General features: G+C 41.0%; 1 protein-coding gene across 4 annotated transcripts in view; it reads left to right on the top strand.

Annotated features, from left to right (window-relative positions):
* TBC1D4 (TBC1 domain family member 4) overlaps positions 1-15721 on the top strand; it is a 99851-nt gene that overhangs the window by 71605 nt on the left and 12525 nt on the right. The window contains exons 9-14 of one of the 4 annotated variants that reach the window (XM_054271741.1): positions 598-672; positions 1643-1869; positions 3827-3976; positions 10058-10218; positions 11127-11336; positions 14920-15078. In XM_054271741.1, the coding sequence (XP_054127716.1) occupies positions 598-672; positions 1643-1869; positions 3827-3976; positions 10058-10218; positions 11127-11336; positions 14920-15078 (982 nt within the window). Of the gene's footprint in view, positions 1-597; positions 673-1642; positions 1870-3826; positions 3977-10057; positions 10219-11126; positions 11337-13223; positions 13261-14919; positions 15079-15721 lie in introns of those variants that run through there. The other 3 variants (XM_054271742.1, XM_054271743.1, XM_054271744.1) reach the window with 3 other exon arrangements.

The raw sequence follows: 15721 nt of genomic DNA, 5'->3' as shown, positions 1-15721 counted from the left end.
ATTCAGCAAAAATCCTTTAGCATAGATTTCTAGCAAATTTGCATCAGGCTTATCTGCATTATAAATGAAAAATCTTGTCTTGTCTGATGCTATTTGGCTGGATTTGCTGCCAAGAGAGCATTTCTTCCCAGTTTTAGTACTTTTACTCCTTTTGCCCAGGTGGACTTTGTCTGACTTAATTTGTCTGAAATGTTCAGATATTGATAAACTGTATCTCATGGGACTGTAGTGTGTCAGGAGCATCCATCAGGAGCAGTGCTTCACAGTACTGAAATCTGGAGTTTTTTGAACTGAGCTGTTTAAGCCAACTTAGCTTTTTTGCCTCAGAAGTGTCAGGAAATACTCACTTGCCTCAAACAATGGAGTGCAGGGTTAAAACTCCTGGGAGCAATGTGGGAGAAGATGCAGTTTGGCCAGCTAAAGATCCCGCTTTCTTGTCAAGACCAGTGCTTGACCCATGATCTTCAGTCTTCTGTCAGCCATGTCACATGCCTGAACTGTCCTGTGTTCACCTGTGCAGGTGTTGCCATCTCTGCCTAACCTTCAGAAAAAGAGGAAGAGGACCAGATTAACTTTCTACTTGCCATTTTTCTCCAGGGAGCCAACAGGATGCGAGGCCGCCTGGGAAGCGTGGACAGCTTTGAGCGCTGCAGCAGCCTGGCCCCTGACAGAGTACGTAAGGAGCTTAGCTCAGACCCGTACACAGCTCTCATTGCAGCGTAAACACAGCACTCTGCTTTCATTTGAAGGAAGGAGAACAAAGCACATCAACTTAGAAAACTCAAAGATGCTTCCACTGGGAGGCAGAGGGTGTAAGAAAGCTGGGGTTTATGTTGACTTGAAGTTTCAGCTTTAATCTGATTGCCAGTCCTTTTTTCCTACACTTCCCTTGCTTTTACAAAAAGCAAGGAATTTCTGGTTTCTGCCTTGTTTTAGTGAAGTAATTAAGTAAGGTCATGTCTCAACAAAAGGAAGGGCTCTGAAGGTGAAGAATCCTTTCTGTAAGTAATAGTTGCTTTAGGGAAGTAAGAATTTTTGACCTAAGCCCAGCTGTTGGGGATGCTGTATGGTAGCAAGAGGGCGGAACTCTGTTCACTTTCTTTTTATTTCCTGTTTTTAAAGTTTTACCTCGCATGTGGGTTGGTTGCTGGTGTTCCCAGGAGGTGAAGATTCTGTTTTGGTTTTCCTGCTACAGTTGCTCATAAACTGGCTGTGTAATAACAGTCTCTCTTCCAGGATGTCGCTGTGACGGTACAGGAAGTATGCTCGCGATATGTCGAGGAAACTAGCTAAAAGCAGTTTCCCTAGCCTTTTCCATTCCTGTGTTTTCCTGAAAGAGACACAAGTCTGGTAGCTGGAATGCCAGTCCCTGTGAGAGGATGCCTGGAATAGTTAGTATGTTGTTTGTGCTGTGTATACGGTTGTATTCCTCCCTCCGCTTTCACTTTTTGGAAGAAGGACGCTGCTGGTTTGGAGCGAACTCTCAGAGGATGTCTGGTTTGGGTGATAATTAGCATACAATAGGCCATGACCCAGAAGGGGGAGAGGCTTTGGTGCCCTGCTGCTGGCTGCCTGTGGGTTAAGTGAGAGCTCTCACAGGGCACAGATCCTCAGGCCTTACTCCGCCAGCACTTCCTTTCAGGACACTTCTCCGGGCGATTCCCCGCCAGCGACTCCTCCAGCGTCCCCCGTGTCCTCGGCCTGGCAGACGTTTCCCGAGGAAGGCTCGGACTCTCCCCAGTTCAGGAGGCGTGCGCACACCTTCAGCCACCCGCCCAGCAGCGCCCGACGCAGGATCACCTTCCAGAACGGCAGGTCCCAGAGCGCCCGCTCCCCGCTGCTGCGCCAGAACGGCCTGGAGGCGCCCAGGTGAGTGAGCCTGGGAGCCAGGGCACACCAGGGAGCCAGGGCACGCCAGGTGAGTGAGGGAGCCAGGGCACACCAGGTGGGTGAGCCAGGGAGCCAGGGCACACCAGATGATGAGGGAGCCAGGGCAGCCGTGCCACTGCCTGTGGCCCCCTGCCCGCCCTGGGCAGGCTGCAGCAGCCCTGCTTCTGGAAAAGTACAAGAGGAGCTTAGCTCAGGTGGGTTTCTGCACTTCTCCGGGGTTGGTTTGTTCGTTTATTTATTTATTTTCAGTCTGTCTTCTCTGCCTCTGATAGTTTGGTACTTTGCAGTAACTTCATAGTCCCTCAATTAGTGATTCAGGGGAGGCATCAATCCATCAAATTGATGATTCAGCCAGATGCCCGCGCCAATCTGTTTATTTATTTATTCGAGCCTTTTTGGCAGTCTTGTTAGTCAGACCTTTTGGAAAACAGGCTCTCAGTGCTTTAAGTGGCAGAGATGGCAGCCTGAAACTTTGATGCTAGGATGAAAAGGGCACTAACAGCTTCAAATGTCTGTAGCCATGTTAGTCAAATCTCACAGAGAGTATGTCCAGCGTTAAAACTGGTGAGGAGTCTTGCAAAAGGACATAAGGATTAAGCACATCCACTGAGGCATGTGATTTCCCTATTTGCCTTTCTCCAGAGCTTCTCTCTGTAGCTTCCCTCCGTAACTTCTTTCTGCTTCCTTTTTGGAGACTCTCCAGCTATTAACATATGGAACACTGTTCCTTCAGGAGTTCTGCACTCAGCAGAAGATGTCCCCACAGTTCATTGTGGGCCTCTTTGGTTGTGCCTTCTTTTTCTCCTCTAGGCTGGCTACCTGCAGTAAGTGACTATACAAACTGCAAACCCTTTACAAAACTCAGGTCCAGATGAGCTGAATTTTTTGCTGTTGGAGCAAAAGTTTTGTGCTCCTGGGAACACATTCTCCAACCTGTTTGCTGTTTCAGTGCTTGGCTGTAATTCTGTTTGTGGGCTCTTTCTAAAAATGGCTTTAAATAGTAATTTGTCACCTATTTGATGTCTACATTAAAATATCAGCATGAGTGCTGCACCAGCTAGTAGAGAAGGGTAACAAATTTTATTCTGTTTTAAGGGAATGGAAGGGAGTGAAGGGTAAGAAAGTAGCCTTTGTTACAGTGTGTTTCTAGAGAGGTAAATAATGTGTTTTTTACTGAGATAAACTTTTTTTCCCACTGACTGTGTTGTATGCAAACAGGAAACCCTGACAGTTCAAAGTGAAGGACTTGCTGACTGTATTACTTTGTAATAACTTGTAAGAAGTCACTGATTAAGTGGCATCAGCAGATTTTTAGTCAAAACAGTTTGTAGCTGCGTGGTTCTAGGCTGGGATTTTTCATTCTTTCCTTTGGAGGATTAGTTATAAATGTTCTGCAAAAGAAACTGAACTAATTTTTATGTCCTCTCCAATACTTGTCACTGCTACTAAGTAATGTTTAACTGTAGAGTACGACTGCCTTTCTTAATTTAGTTACTTCACAAAAATTTATCCAGGAGGACTGCATTGACATAATCTCTACTTCCTAATGTGTTGTTTACAAAGGTAAAAGAAAACTAAAAGGGAAGAAACAATGTGGTTTATATTATTGGAAGAAAGTTTCTAAGGATATTCTCTGAATGTTTAAGAGATTCCTTTTCTGAATATGCTTTGGGAATAAATAAAGCTAAAGAAATAAGATGGTCTCCCTGTTCTGCAATGTCATTGAGAAGTTTTTAATAGAAATCAGCTCTAACAGCAAAATCAATATCCCCAAGGAGCCTGCCCAGGAATGCACGAGGTACATTTTAGCTTCTGGGAAACCAAGTTAATGTAAGGCCAGATGAGGTATTTGGCCAGTGTCTCTAATCTGGTGGTTTTGTTGCTGTATCTGAATCCGTGCTGACCCCTCTGCTGTGTTCTCTTGTTGCCTGCACAGTCCTGTGGTCGGGCTTCGGCGCGCTCTCAGTGAGAGTGAATCTGCGTCACCTGGTCTCCCCTCCTCTCTCTCTGCCCCTTCTTTCCTGAAAACCTTTTACCAGGGCTCAGGAAGGTTGCTCCAGCACCCAGAAAGTGACCTCTCCAAGAGGTGAGAGCGTTGTCTCCTGCCCAGTTCTCCAGTGCCACTAGCTTAACAGCAGGATTCCCAGTGGAATGCAGCACATGGCATCTCTCCCACTCTGCCCTGTGCTCCTGCATTTCTAACAGACTCCTGTGATGCAAATGGGAAAACAGGCTTTTGGATCAAAAAGTCTGTTAAAACTTGAGGCTTCTGTGCTAACATCAAGTAGCTGTCACCTATTTCTGTTGCAGTGTTGCAAATCTGCTGCATTGGTTTGTCACATGAAATGCAATGGATTTTAGGAGTGTTATGCCAATTTAATGCTTTCTCTGCTGAATGCAAACCAGCATGTGTTGCCATGATCACTGGCATGTGAAAATAAGAAAAGAGCAGTGTGAAAAGTGTACAGTACTAATGTGGGATGCCTGTGCATGAGGAAGGGGAAACACCAAGTTAACTGGGTGATACTAACTGTGAGATGTTTAGAGAGAATTAACAAATAACTTCCAGCTGAAGAGGATTTGGGAAGAAGCAAAGGTGTGAAAAGTGGCAAAAAATCCCCCAAACCCATCTCTTACAGGCTATCTCTAATTTGGGTTCCAGTCCAGCTTTGTTTCTGTGTTCCCTTTAGACAGCAGAGTTGGTCCAAGCTGAAAAAATGCCCAGCTCAGTTTCTGCAGGCAATGGACAACATTAAACCCAGCTTTCTGGGTTTTGGAAATGAAGGATTGAGTATTGTATGAAAACTGTATTTTAATGCCAAACTGAAATTGGAAATCTCTGAGATACTTATTTTGGCATTGGTTCAATTGCTGTGTTTCATTATAGTGGAGTTTTGAACTCTTGGGGTGGGGAGATCTTCAAGGGGTAATTCCCAGAAGACCACTATGTTTCTACGAAGTTCTACAATATACACATTTCTGATACCATTTGATCTTTAATTTGTATGGAGACTCTTGTAAAAATGGGATCTCAGTAGCAACAGGTCTTTCTGGGAGCAAGTGGGCCTGAGCTGTCATGGTGAGGAAATGGCAATAGCAAGAGTACACTGGTAGCATCTAGTTGGTTTTGTGAAGGGAATGCAGCAGATACAGTGAGAAACAAGTGCTGAATGAATAATACTGATGTGATAAGGATCACTGAGGTAATCCATCACTTCAGCTGGCTAATGGAGAATGAAAAATAATGTCCAACTGGCAGTGGCCAAAACTTGCAAATGTATGTTATGGCATCAGGTTTAGGAATGAGAGGAAGTTCTGATTTTTTACATCAGAACTTCCTCTCATTTCTAATGACAAGAATGTCTTTTCTTGTGCATTGCTTCTTTGGTTCATTGGGGTTTTTTCCTTTGGTTCTCCTTCTCAGAGAGGACCACCATCTATCCCAATAAGATCAGTGTGAGGTGTTTTTGGCATTCTCATGTGAGTGAGTGTATGATAGGTTGGAATTCAGCACAGTGTGTCAGTGCTTTGCAATCTGCAGACTATAAGCTGTTTGACTGTTAGGAATCCTAATTAAAACTTCAGTGCATTTTCCAGAATAATCCTGGTCACTATGCATTCATGAAGTGTGGAATTCCTATTGCACAGGAGAATTCTGTAGAGTCTCTCTTCTTTATCATATAGCTTTGAGATTACACATGATGCAGCAGGCAGCATTTCTTGGTGTTCTGGCAAACTTCAACGTGCAAGAGCAGAGACAGTTTCAGTTGGAATTAATTTTAGAAAGATTTTTGAACTGTAGCAGTCAGATGGGCTTATGCAAAGAGTATGTTATAGAATGGCATGGGATTTTTTGTTGGGTTTTTTTTCTTTGTTTGTTTTAATTTTTTTTAGAGTTTTTTATTGAATCACTTGGGTAGGAAGGGACCATAAAGATAATTTAGTTACTGCCCCCCCCCCCCCATACAGGTCCTTTCTTTAAGAAATCAACAGTATAGTGAATTTTGGCATCATAATATTTATGTTGATGCCAAAATGAATATTTTCAGAATGTTTCAGCCTTCAGAATGTTTTTATAGCATTGTCAATATATTTCTCTGGAGAGAAGGCTGGGATGGAAATGGTCTCCACATAATCTTGACTTTTGACAAGTGTGTTGTGCAACATTGAACAGAATTGCAGCTAAGGATTAAAAAAAATCTGGTCTGCGTAAAGGTAAACAAGGCTTTTAAATATAAACACAAAAGCAACACTTTTAAAAATGGAACAATCTTCAGCATAGGTTTGACTAGCCCACAATTTCTCTGTTCGTTGTGTTGCTGTGCAAGGATAATTTAAGCTGAATTGGAACAGATTCCTTTTTTAAAACAGCTTTATGTCTCATGAAAGAAGTAAAATACTTGAGAATATTCTTTAAATAAAATAGCAGAAAGTAATTATTCAGAATAAAAATATATGACAGGAGTGAGAACCAACAGAGGGGTGTAAGCTGATAGAAACTGGTTTTTCTTCTTCCCAGAAGGGAAGAATGCTTCATGTAGTAGTCTTACGTACAAGGCTGCCAGCTTAAGTGCTGAGAAGTTGAATCTGTACTTGATCTGGGGGATTTTGTACCATCTCAGCCTCCAAATTGTAAAGTAGGTTGCATTTATTCAGTTGCTACTTAGAGCAATCAAGAAGAGACATTGAAATGAAAGCAAAAATGGGAAAAATACAAGTCTTGGCATGAGCAACAACAGTATTTATTCACAAGTCATTTGGCTTTCATGGGCTCAAGTGCAAAATAATTCAGGTAAGTATTATGTAAAGAGTTCACAAGAAATGGGAGGGTAACATTGTGGTTTTTAAGATATCAGTCTTCAGGAGCATTTTGAAAAACAGTTTTGGGAAGAGATTTAGACAATTAAAACCAAGCAATGAGAATATTTGTAATCTGACCAATTTTTTGAGATTTCTTCTTTCTTTCCTTTTTTTTTTCTTCCCCTGAAGTAGCTGTCATGCTGTGCATTATCTGATAGAATAGTGAATGGGTGAAACTGAGTTGCAGTTACCTGAGACAAAACCTTACATGATCAGTACTCTGTACTCTTGAGTACTTGGGGTATTGCTTCAAACAGCTTCAGGGTGAAAGCAGAGACTGAAATATTTGAGGCATTATACTGAATGTACAGCTGCTCACTTTTTATTGTATACAAGCTGATAAATGTGTTTTGGTTTCTGTATTGGGTCAGAAGTGTAGGGTAAGTAGCCCTGCAGAGAACCATCATTCTCCAAACTGAGTTGTGATGCATATGTCTTAAATACAGAATATTACATTGTTATCTTTTTGCAGTGATTCTTCCATTAGGTGACCTTGCAGCATATTTGCCTTGTAGATGGGAAGATGTCCACCTAAGATGTCTGTGTAGGTGGCAGTGAAAACTCTGCTCTGCTTTTCCGTGGCAATGACTGAGCTCTATTTAAGAAGTTGTTTTTCCTGTTTTGGAGATTCATTGGCTTAGTCTCTCCACTCACATTAATAAACCTTTTCATTTTGTGGGAGCTGATAGCTAATTTTTTTTTTCTTTACCCCCACCCTGTTTAGAGAAACTTTTTTTTGCACCAACCTCCTGAATCTTTTCATTAGGGTAGGAGACACCATCATTTTACTCTGACTTTTTCCTGCTTTTGCTTTGTTAGGGTATTTTTTCACACCTTCAGATCTGATACTAAGCTAGGAGTTGTCTGTCTTGAAATGAGGAAACTCCCTTTGCTCCCTTTCTACCCTCCCTTTCTAAATCTTGGTGTTTTCCTGGGTTAATATGACAAGGTGTGTTTCTGAGCATTGCAAAAGTTTTTCTCTAATCACTTACTATTTGAAAGCTCTTTGAAAGAGAAGGTGATTAGTATTAGTTGCTTAAAGTGACAGGGGATTTTTTTGAAGGGAGGATTTAACAAGAGAAATACAGGTCTTCAGAGCAGTATGATTTGCATGCTTCATGAGGTAGCATATGTGATTAGTTCATCTCAATGTAAACTCCCTGACTCAAATGTTGTAAACAGATTAGTTTCATACCCTAAAATAGCCACCTTCTTATTCTGACTTTTCTGTGAATTTTGCTGCTATAAATTGAACACTATTCCTAGGACTGTCTAGAAGCCCAGTAGCTGAACATAGATTTTTGTACATAGCAGCATAAAAGAACTTTTCATTCCCTTGTTGCGTAGTGTCTGTTTAGTAAGCCCTGGAATGACTCAGTTTTTGTGTTATAACATGTGATGATATGTAGGACTTGAAATAATAAGAAGTAGCTGTGATGCAGTTATTAATAGAAATATAAGTTAGAATTATATATATCCAAACTCAGTACCTCATTTCCAAGAGCTGGACTGAAATACCTTTGAAAAACAGCACCTAGAGGTTCAGAATGTTACAGTCTAAGTAGTCTGTGTTTGGCTACCATGAGCAGTGATGACCCATCATCATCAGAGACACAGAGTTAGACAAAGAAGGTTGTCACAGTTGCTGTTTAGGTTAGAGCAGCATGGGGATCTACTTAGACCACCCACCAATAAATAGTGTGATGCTACAGGGAGCTGGGGCACCATGGAAGCTGAATCAGGAGTGCAGGAGACTTCAAACCGTGTGTCATCCAGGGCTTCCAGCTGGTAGAGCTGTTCTTAGAACAGGGGTTGTGCCTTGTGCTGGGTAGGTGAGTTTGAAGTCATGGCTATTTCTCTGCCAGGGTGCAGGAGAGTCTGATACCTTGGTATGACAGGGAGTCTGGTTGGTCACTCAGGCTCACAAATATCAGGGAGCTGTTGTAGGTCATTAGCATAGTGACAGCTTTGGTGACCAAAAAGGTCAGTCCTAGCTTGGTGAATTCAGCACATTCATTGAGCACAGAGTTTTAGTTATGAAGTGCTGATTAAGATAGTGTAGCTGGTAGACTGGTGTAGCTGAAACTTCATAGTCCTCCCTTGCAGATCTCTCCTGTGCAAGCCAGATGTGGGGGGATGGACTCCAGCTGCAAACTGCCATCACCTGCAACTGCCTTCCCCCTAAAAACATAGTGAACGTGCTGGGCTTTCCTTTCATCTAACTTTTTAGGACCCATGCACTATAGCATTGAAATTGGTTACAGGATGAAGGTTTAAATGTAGCTACTGTTTTGATATAGCAGTTTTCCCTGTGATGAAGGTGAAGCTGTAGAAACAGCTCCCTCTGATGCTCTTTTCCTAAAAGCTTGTAATTGTGCCTTGTGCTGTTGAATTTACATGGAAGGATTAGTGGCAGATAATCAATGTGCCCATTGCTATACAGTATCTGTGCACCTAATTTGCTACCACAAATGCAAAATTCTGAAATATCTCTGAAATTGGATAAAGTACTTAGGAAAGCTAAATGTCTTTTCCCCTGGCAGTAGTCAGTAGAAAGGTGTATTTGGTGTGTCCTCCCTGTAAAGCTTTCCTGTATCCTCTCCTTGTTTCTTCCAGCAGCATAAGATTAAGTTATTAATTATTAAAATTAATATGCAATTATATTTCTACATGGCATCTGGGGAGAAGATCTGCCCTCTGTTTGCAGAGTCTCTGTTCCTACAGCTGATGAAACATGAGGACATGTGTCCCCATTTATCCAAGCGAAGCATCCACTTCTTGAAGCTTAGGAAGGAGACTATATGAGAAGGCAGAACATTGTCTCCAATGAAATATTCACCTGTGAGCTCAGCATGGCACTTATAATGGCACTAAATGGACTGTTGTACTCCACTGGTGCACCATCTCTGCTTTTAGAGATGTTATATCAGATCCCACCCAAAGACTGATGTGTAGCAAAACAAAACCCATTGCTTTCAAAGTTAGAGGCAAAGTATTACCGTGTTTCTCTCTTAGCTTCTCAAAAAGTTAAGCTTTTATTCTGAGCTTCCAGCTGAGCCCTGTATGAATGTTTTGAATGCTTCCTGGTGGTATATAGTGCAAACTTCACAGCACTGTGCACAAGGAAACAATGGGGCACTTCAGCATTCAAGGTGAAGCTCACACACAGCACGCTTTGCCTTCTTAAGCTTCCCCACAGATGCTCCTGCAGGTTTGGTTATACATTAGACAGAGTTAATAAAGGGTTTTTTTTCCCCTACAAGGAATACTGACTTTAAATACCCCATCTGCTTTTTCTTTCCTTCAGTGATGGGGAGGGAAAGAAAAGAACATCAACCTTCTGCAGCAGTGAATCTCTAAATGCTGCGGGGGCCACGCTCACACCTCGCCGCATCTCCTGGCGGCGGAGAATATTCCTGCAGGTAGCTTCACCTATGAATAAATCTCCTTCCAAGATGCAGCATCCAGGTCTGTGTGTGCTTTTAAAGAAAATAAACAAGCAGTTGTTACTTAATATTGTAGTGAACTGCAGCATGTGATAATAAGAAAGGGAGAAGGGAGTCAGTGTGGTACAATATTCATGCTAGACCTTCACCAGAGATCAGTTGTGCTCATTTGGCTTTAGACTATGTAGGTTGTTGTTGCTTTGAAGAGAGGATTTTAGCATCAAAGTCAAATGAATTGCAATCTACCATAGCTGCTGTAGCAAAGGAAATTAGGACAGGTCTCTTACTGACAATAATATTTTTAACAGTTAAGAAATTTTTACCGTGACCTGTGTACATAATAGGAGTATTTGGTAAGTTTTATATCTTGTCCTTGTAGTGCACATAGCACCTGTTGATTGTGTTAATAATTCTTACAGTTTTAAGCCATTTAAGGTAGAAACTCCTGATATAGCTGAAACCATGCTATTCATAAATTCCCATTTGGCAGAAATCAAAACCATAAGCAAGTGGTAAGCTCTATAGTTAGTGACCACAAAGTGCTATAGCTTTCTCTGTAGTGCGGTTAGCAGGTGGAAAAAGTAGCTTTAATATAGAACCCATGTTAAATCATAGCAGTAAACAAGTTCAACGGTAGAGGAGGCTTTATGGATAAATGTCTTGGGGTAACTGGATGGAGCTGGCAGGGGAATGGTTTGAAATACTGGGTGACTCTTTATCTAACTCTAGTTGATTTAAATATAACTTTATTAATGTAAACAAAACACTTAAAAATGATTCTCTACTGTTGCACTGCATTTTCTCTGGTTTTGGAATCAGCAAGTCACTACTGAATGTGAAAGACAGATATTTTTGTTCTGCTATGACATAGATTTTCATGATGTGTCCAACAATCTGAGTTTACTGTAATCGCTTTCTGATTCTTTGCAGATGGTCATGATGGATGTGAATTGTTACCTTTATCCCCTCTTGCTCCACCCCTGGAGGAAGACCCTCTTGTTCTAGTATTGCAAAATGAGGATGGTCCAGATAAAACTGGAGAGAGGAAAAACTCAGAAGAACTACAAAGTCTGTGGAGAAAAGCCATCCATCAACAAATTCTGTTACTTCGAATGGAAAAAGAAAACCAGAAGCTGGAAGGTTAGCTATTTAGAAAATACCCCTAAAAGCTATTGTAGATTCTGCTGTCTGAAGATGTAATTTGTTCTGGTGTTGGGCACCTCAAACAGAGATGTGGTTCTGTAACTTTTTAGTTAACAGTACTAGAAAAAACCTGTGTTTTCTTAGTCCTGTCTCACAGTCTACCAGGTTCTCTGTCTACGTGACTTTAAATGAGTAATCTTAGTGACAGAAGGAAGTGATAAATTTTCCTTTTTGGATGCATGTTACACAAAGGATGCTACAGTCTGTGTTGTATCTGTCTGAGTCTAGGAGTTCTAATGTGAAGTGGAGTGAGGAGAACAGGTGCTGTGTGAACACTTAGGTGTGGTAAACCTTACCCTTTCTATCTCGTTTCAGTCCTTTGCAGCTCATGGCCTTTCTCTCCAGGCTTTTTGTTCTTCATTAACCACATCACAGTGGTTATTTATTAATGCTTGAATCCAAATATGATTTTTGAGCAACTTTCTCTTGAGGTATGTCTGGTTTTTTGGAACACGAGCACTGTACACTGAAAATTGAGTGCTGTTAGTGAGGGATCTAAAGTTGACCATTCTGATTGTCAACTGCCTCAGCTTCTGGCTAGGACATTTTATTAAGGCTGATCAAGATTCACACAAATAAAAGATGGGATGCAATGTCTATCCTAGCATACATAATTCTTCACTATAATAGACAGTATAATAGACTACCCAGCTCTTGGTGTCAGTTGAAAATTCCAAGTGCCCTCTCTACAACTGCTGCCTTCATCTTCTCCTTTATGCTGTATAACCTGTCTGGTAGTCTGATTCTTCACACTACCATACTACTTCAAACATAATGATCTTGTTAAGATCAGTTAACTCTTTTCCCTTCTTTAGGCTAGCTTACTGGAAAGGCAGGGAGAGGAAAGAAAAGCATCAGGACAGAAGCCTTTCCGTGTCCCTGCAAGCATACATCCTTGAATGTACTTCATACACATGTAGTGCATTTCTCAGTGCTGTTTCTCTCTACAGTTTGTCTCCCTGTTGACACACAGTTCTGTGGAAACTCCTAGATTCATAGGGAACAACTAGAGAGAACAGCCAAAATCTTCATTTTATAAACCATTTTAGCAAATAGTCTATTTTTGTGGCATGAGGAAGCTGGAGATCTGCTGTGGTGACTAATTTAATGTTATTCCCTCTGATACTTCGAATTGCTGAGGGATAAACTCCTTGCTATATTTACCTGTGGCTGAGGGTACTGAAAACTGTTAAATCACTCCAGTTCCTTAGGACTGAGTTACAAGTTGCTTCCATTCTGTAACATGTAGAAATCAAGTTCTTCCTGGCTGATCATTCATGGTGAAAACAGGAGTGTTGGCAGTGGAAACGCCAAACTGGCGCACATTTGCCAGCCCACATTCTTGGTTCATGCTCTGAGGAGCAGGTCTCCATTCTTGTATTCAGGTTCATGAGTACACTTGCTGAAACTGATGCTCTTGCTAGCTAGAATTCATCATCTTATTTTGAAAGGGTGAAAAGTAAACTGTTCTAACACCTATCTCTAGGTTTCCTTCCTGTGGTCTGTTATAACATGGGCCATTTTATGGACAGGACATGGGCAGAGCTGATACATTCCAAACAAGCATAGGTTCACCTGGTTCTTTGCATCCTAGCTTACAATTAAATGTACATTTCAGTAAAGGGAAATGCAGTAACAGAAATGCAGAAATTTCTTTACTTGAAGTCAGATTCCTAGCTGGGAATTTATTAGCTGTATATATTAGACTGGTTTAAGGCTTGAATTGCTTTGAAACTGTTTCTAGTGGATTTCTGTTAATCATTTGTTGACGTTTATGTACCAAATATTAATAGAACCTCTTTTCCTATTCCTTCTGCTGTCGAGGAGACTTGAATGCTATTAATTCTTTATTTTCCAGAAGGTAAGTTCTGTCAGTAGCACAAACTTACTTTCTTTTCCTTTTTCTTTCTTTTTTTCTGAGAAGCTAGAAGTTCCTTTTTCCAGTAGGTCACCTAGAAACATAAGAGCTGCAAAAAGTAGCAAGCCACCTAGCAATGATTAGAAAAAATGTTAACAAGGATGATTGAAAACAATGAAGGATGGGGTACTAGGGAGGGCACGTATGATCAACAGGCAAACTTGCTGGCTTTCACAGGGCTAACTGCACAGTTAATGTGGGAGTTTATTGTCACACTGAAATATGCTACTGCTGGTCTGGATCTGTTGCATGCTGCTCACAAGTGTGGGGATTCTTGGGTGAAATCACACAGCAGTAGGGCAGCATTTGGAATCGCCCCAGCTGAACTGCAAATTGCTGTGGTAAGATCACACTCCCATCTTTATGGCAGTGCGCTGCACCTTGCATAATACCTGCTTCTGCAGGGGCCCCTGTAGTCTTGAGTGGGTAAGATATCAAAGGTGTAACATTGGGCTTTTGGAAATAATTTGTAATTTTTGTAGTGGACTAGGCAATGATCCTGTGGATTGATCCAATATTGACTCTAGCTGAAGTGAGATGAGTAGGCAAAGGAAGAGATGGTCTTGTTTTGCAGGATGTATAAAATGTGAGCGAGAGTTTGCTTTCACCTAGAGGTGATAATGGAAAAGAGGATGCATTTGTAAGTGAAAGGGGGCTTCTGCAAGAAGTAGTGTGCACAGATCAAGGTGAATTTGGGATAAACTCAGTTGTATCTCAGCGGTGATGTTGTGAAATGTACAGTTCACTCCAGTGGCAGTTAAACAAATCTCTCTAAATTGAGACATATTCAAGTCTTGGTTTCAGTTTTTTGTACCTGTAGTTAGAGGAACTGGAGTGGTTTTCTGCATGTGCATCATAAATAATAAAATACCCAGAATTAATTTCTTAGTAATGGAAATGAAAACTGCTTCTCCATGAAATGCCAGGGTGACAAAGCAGCTTTATTTCAGAAGTAGCACAATAAATACTTTGTACCAGGTAGTCCTATGCCGCAAAGCTTCTAAGTTTATAACAGCAAGAGTTCTTTGCTTCAGCACAAATGTGTCCTTCTGGATATTGTTCATGCTGGTTCATTCTCTTTGCACTAGTCTGCCTGATGATGCCAGTGTCAGGAGCTCTTCTTGCTCTCTTAAGGGACATGTAAGAACTGGAATCAGTGTGACAGACTTCAGTTTAGAAGACTTGCCTAACTTGCTTGCCTAAATCTCTAATACAAACATTCACATGTTTGGGACTTTCCATACTCAAAACAGTTGTAATGTTCAATAAAAACAAGAATAAAATGATCAAAGGTGTTTTTGCAGAGCAGGTGCTGTGGGGTTTTGTTTAGTGGATTTTTTTTCCCCCAGCTTAAAAAATATTTTTATGTGCTTCATGAATTGCTAATATTCGTGACCCAGTAAGAGAAGTTAAATTGTTATATGCAACATCTTATGACAATTGTCCCCAACAAAGCTATAAACTAAAGAATTCTAGGTGTATTTATCACCAGATTGTTGGATATATATATCTACATTGAATGGAGTTATGTGTATTTGTTATCTTGTAATTTTCTGATATTCTGATTTTCCATGTGCTCTTCCTTTTTCTTCTGTGTTCTAGCAAGCAGAGATGAGCTCCAATCAAGAAAAGTAAAACTGGACTATGATGAAGTTGGCACATGTCAGAAAGATGCCATAAATATTTGGGATAAGAAGTTACTAAACTGCAGAGCCAAAATCCGATGTGACATGGAAGATATTCATTCCACTTTAAAAGAAGGTATTTATGTAGGAGAGCTTTTAGTTCTGAAGTATCAAGATCATATTTTTGGCTCCCTTCTGATACCAACAGAAATCAGCAATACACTTTTTCCAGTAGCAAAAAATGGCCTTCTTTTCACAAAGGTGCTGCCTTCTGCAGAACAGAAAATAGGTTCTGCTGTGTCTGCAGGTTGCAATGTCAGCAATGCAGAAACATGTATAGTCATACTCCTGAAAGTAGCATCTTGTTTCCATGTGTCATTACATTCAAGATTGAACTTGGAACCTCTGCAGCCAATGCTATGACCTTTTGGTTTCTGCTCAGTGGATCCAATTCTGAGTTTCAGATGTTCTGATTTTATTTTCTTACTGAGACAGCAAGACCATAATGTCTGCTGTGGACTGTGCCCAAAACCTAGAGGAATCAGAGCCAAGTTTTGGAGAGTCTGGAATATGGTCACTTTGTATTTCATTTCCTGGAATGAAAGGCTGGGAATTTTGTCTTGAAGTAGATATTCCTGTGGACTAGCCATAGGCCAAGAGGATATTCAAAGGGTCTTGTTAGTATAATGCAGTTGTGGGCCTGATTGCACTGCTCTGCTCTCTTCCATAGAATCTCCTGTCTGTGTTACAGATGCTGAAAAATAATTCAGTGTAATCTG

The sequence above is a fragment of the Melozone crissalis genome, unplaced genomic scaffold (assembly GCF_028551555.1).
Source record: "Melozone crissalis strain CALT ecotype California unplaced genomic scaffold, PUWL_Pcris_2 ptg000013l_1, whole genome shotgun sequence".
Lineage (NCBI taxonomy): Eukaryota > Metazoa > Chordata > Aves > Passeriformes > Passerellidae > Melozone > Melozone crissalis.
The sequence above is the reverse complement of the archived record's forward strand: the minus strand, read 5'-3'. Positions and strand labels throughout refer to the sequence as shown.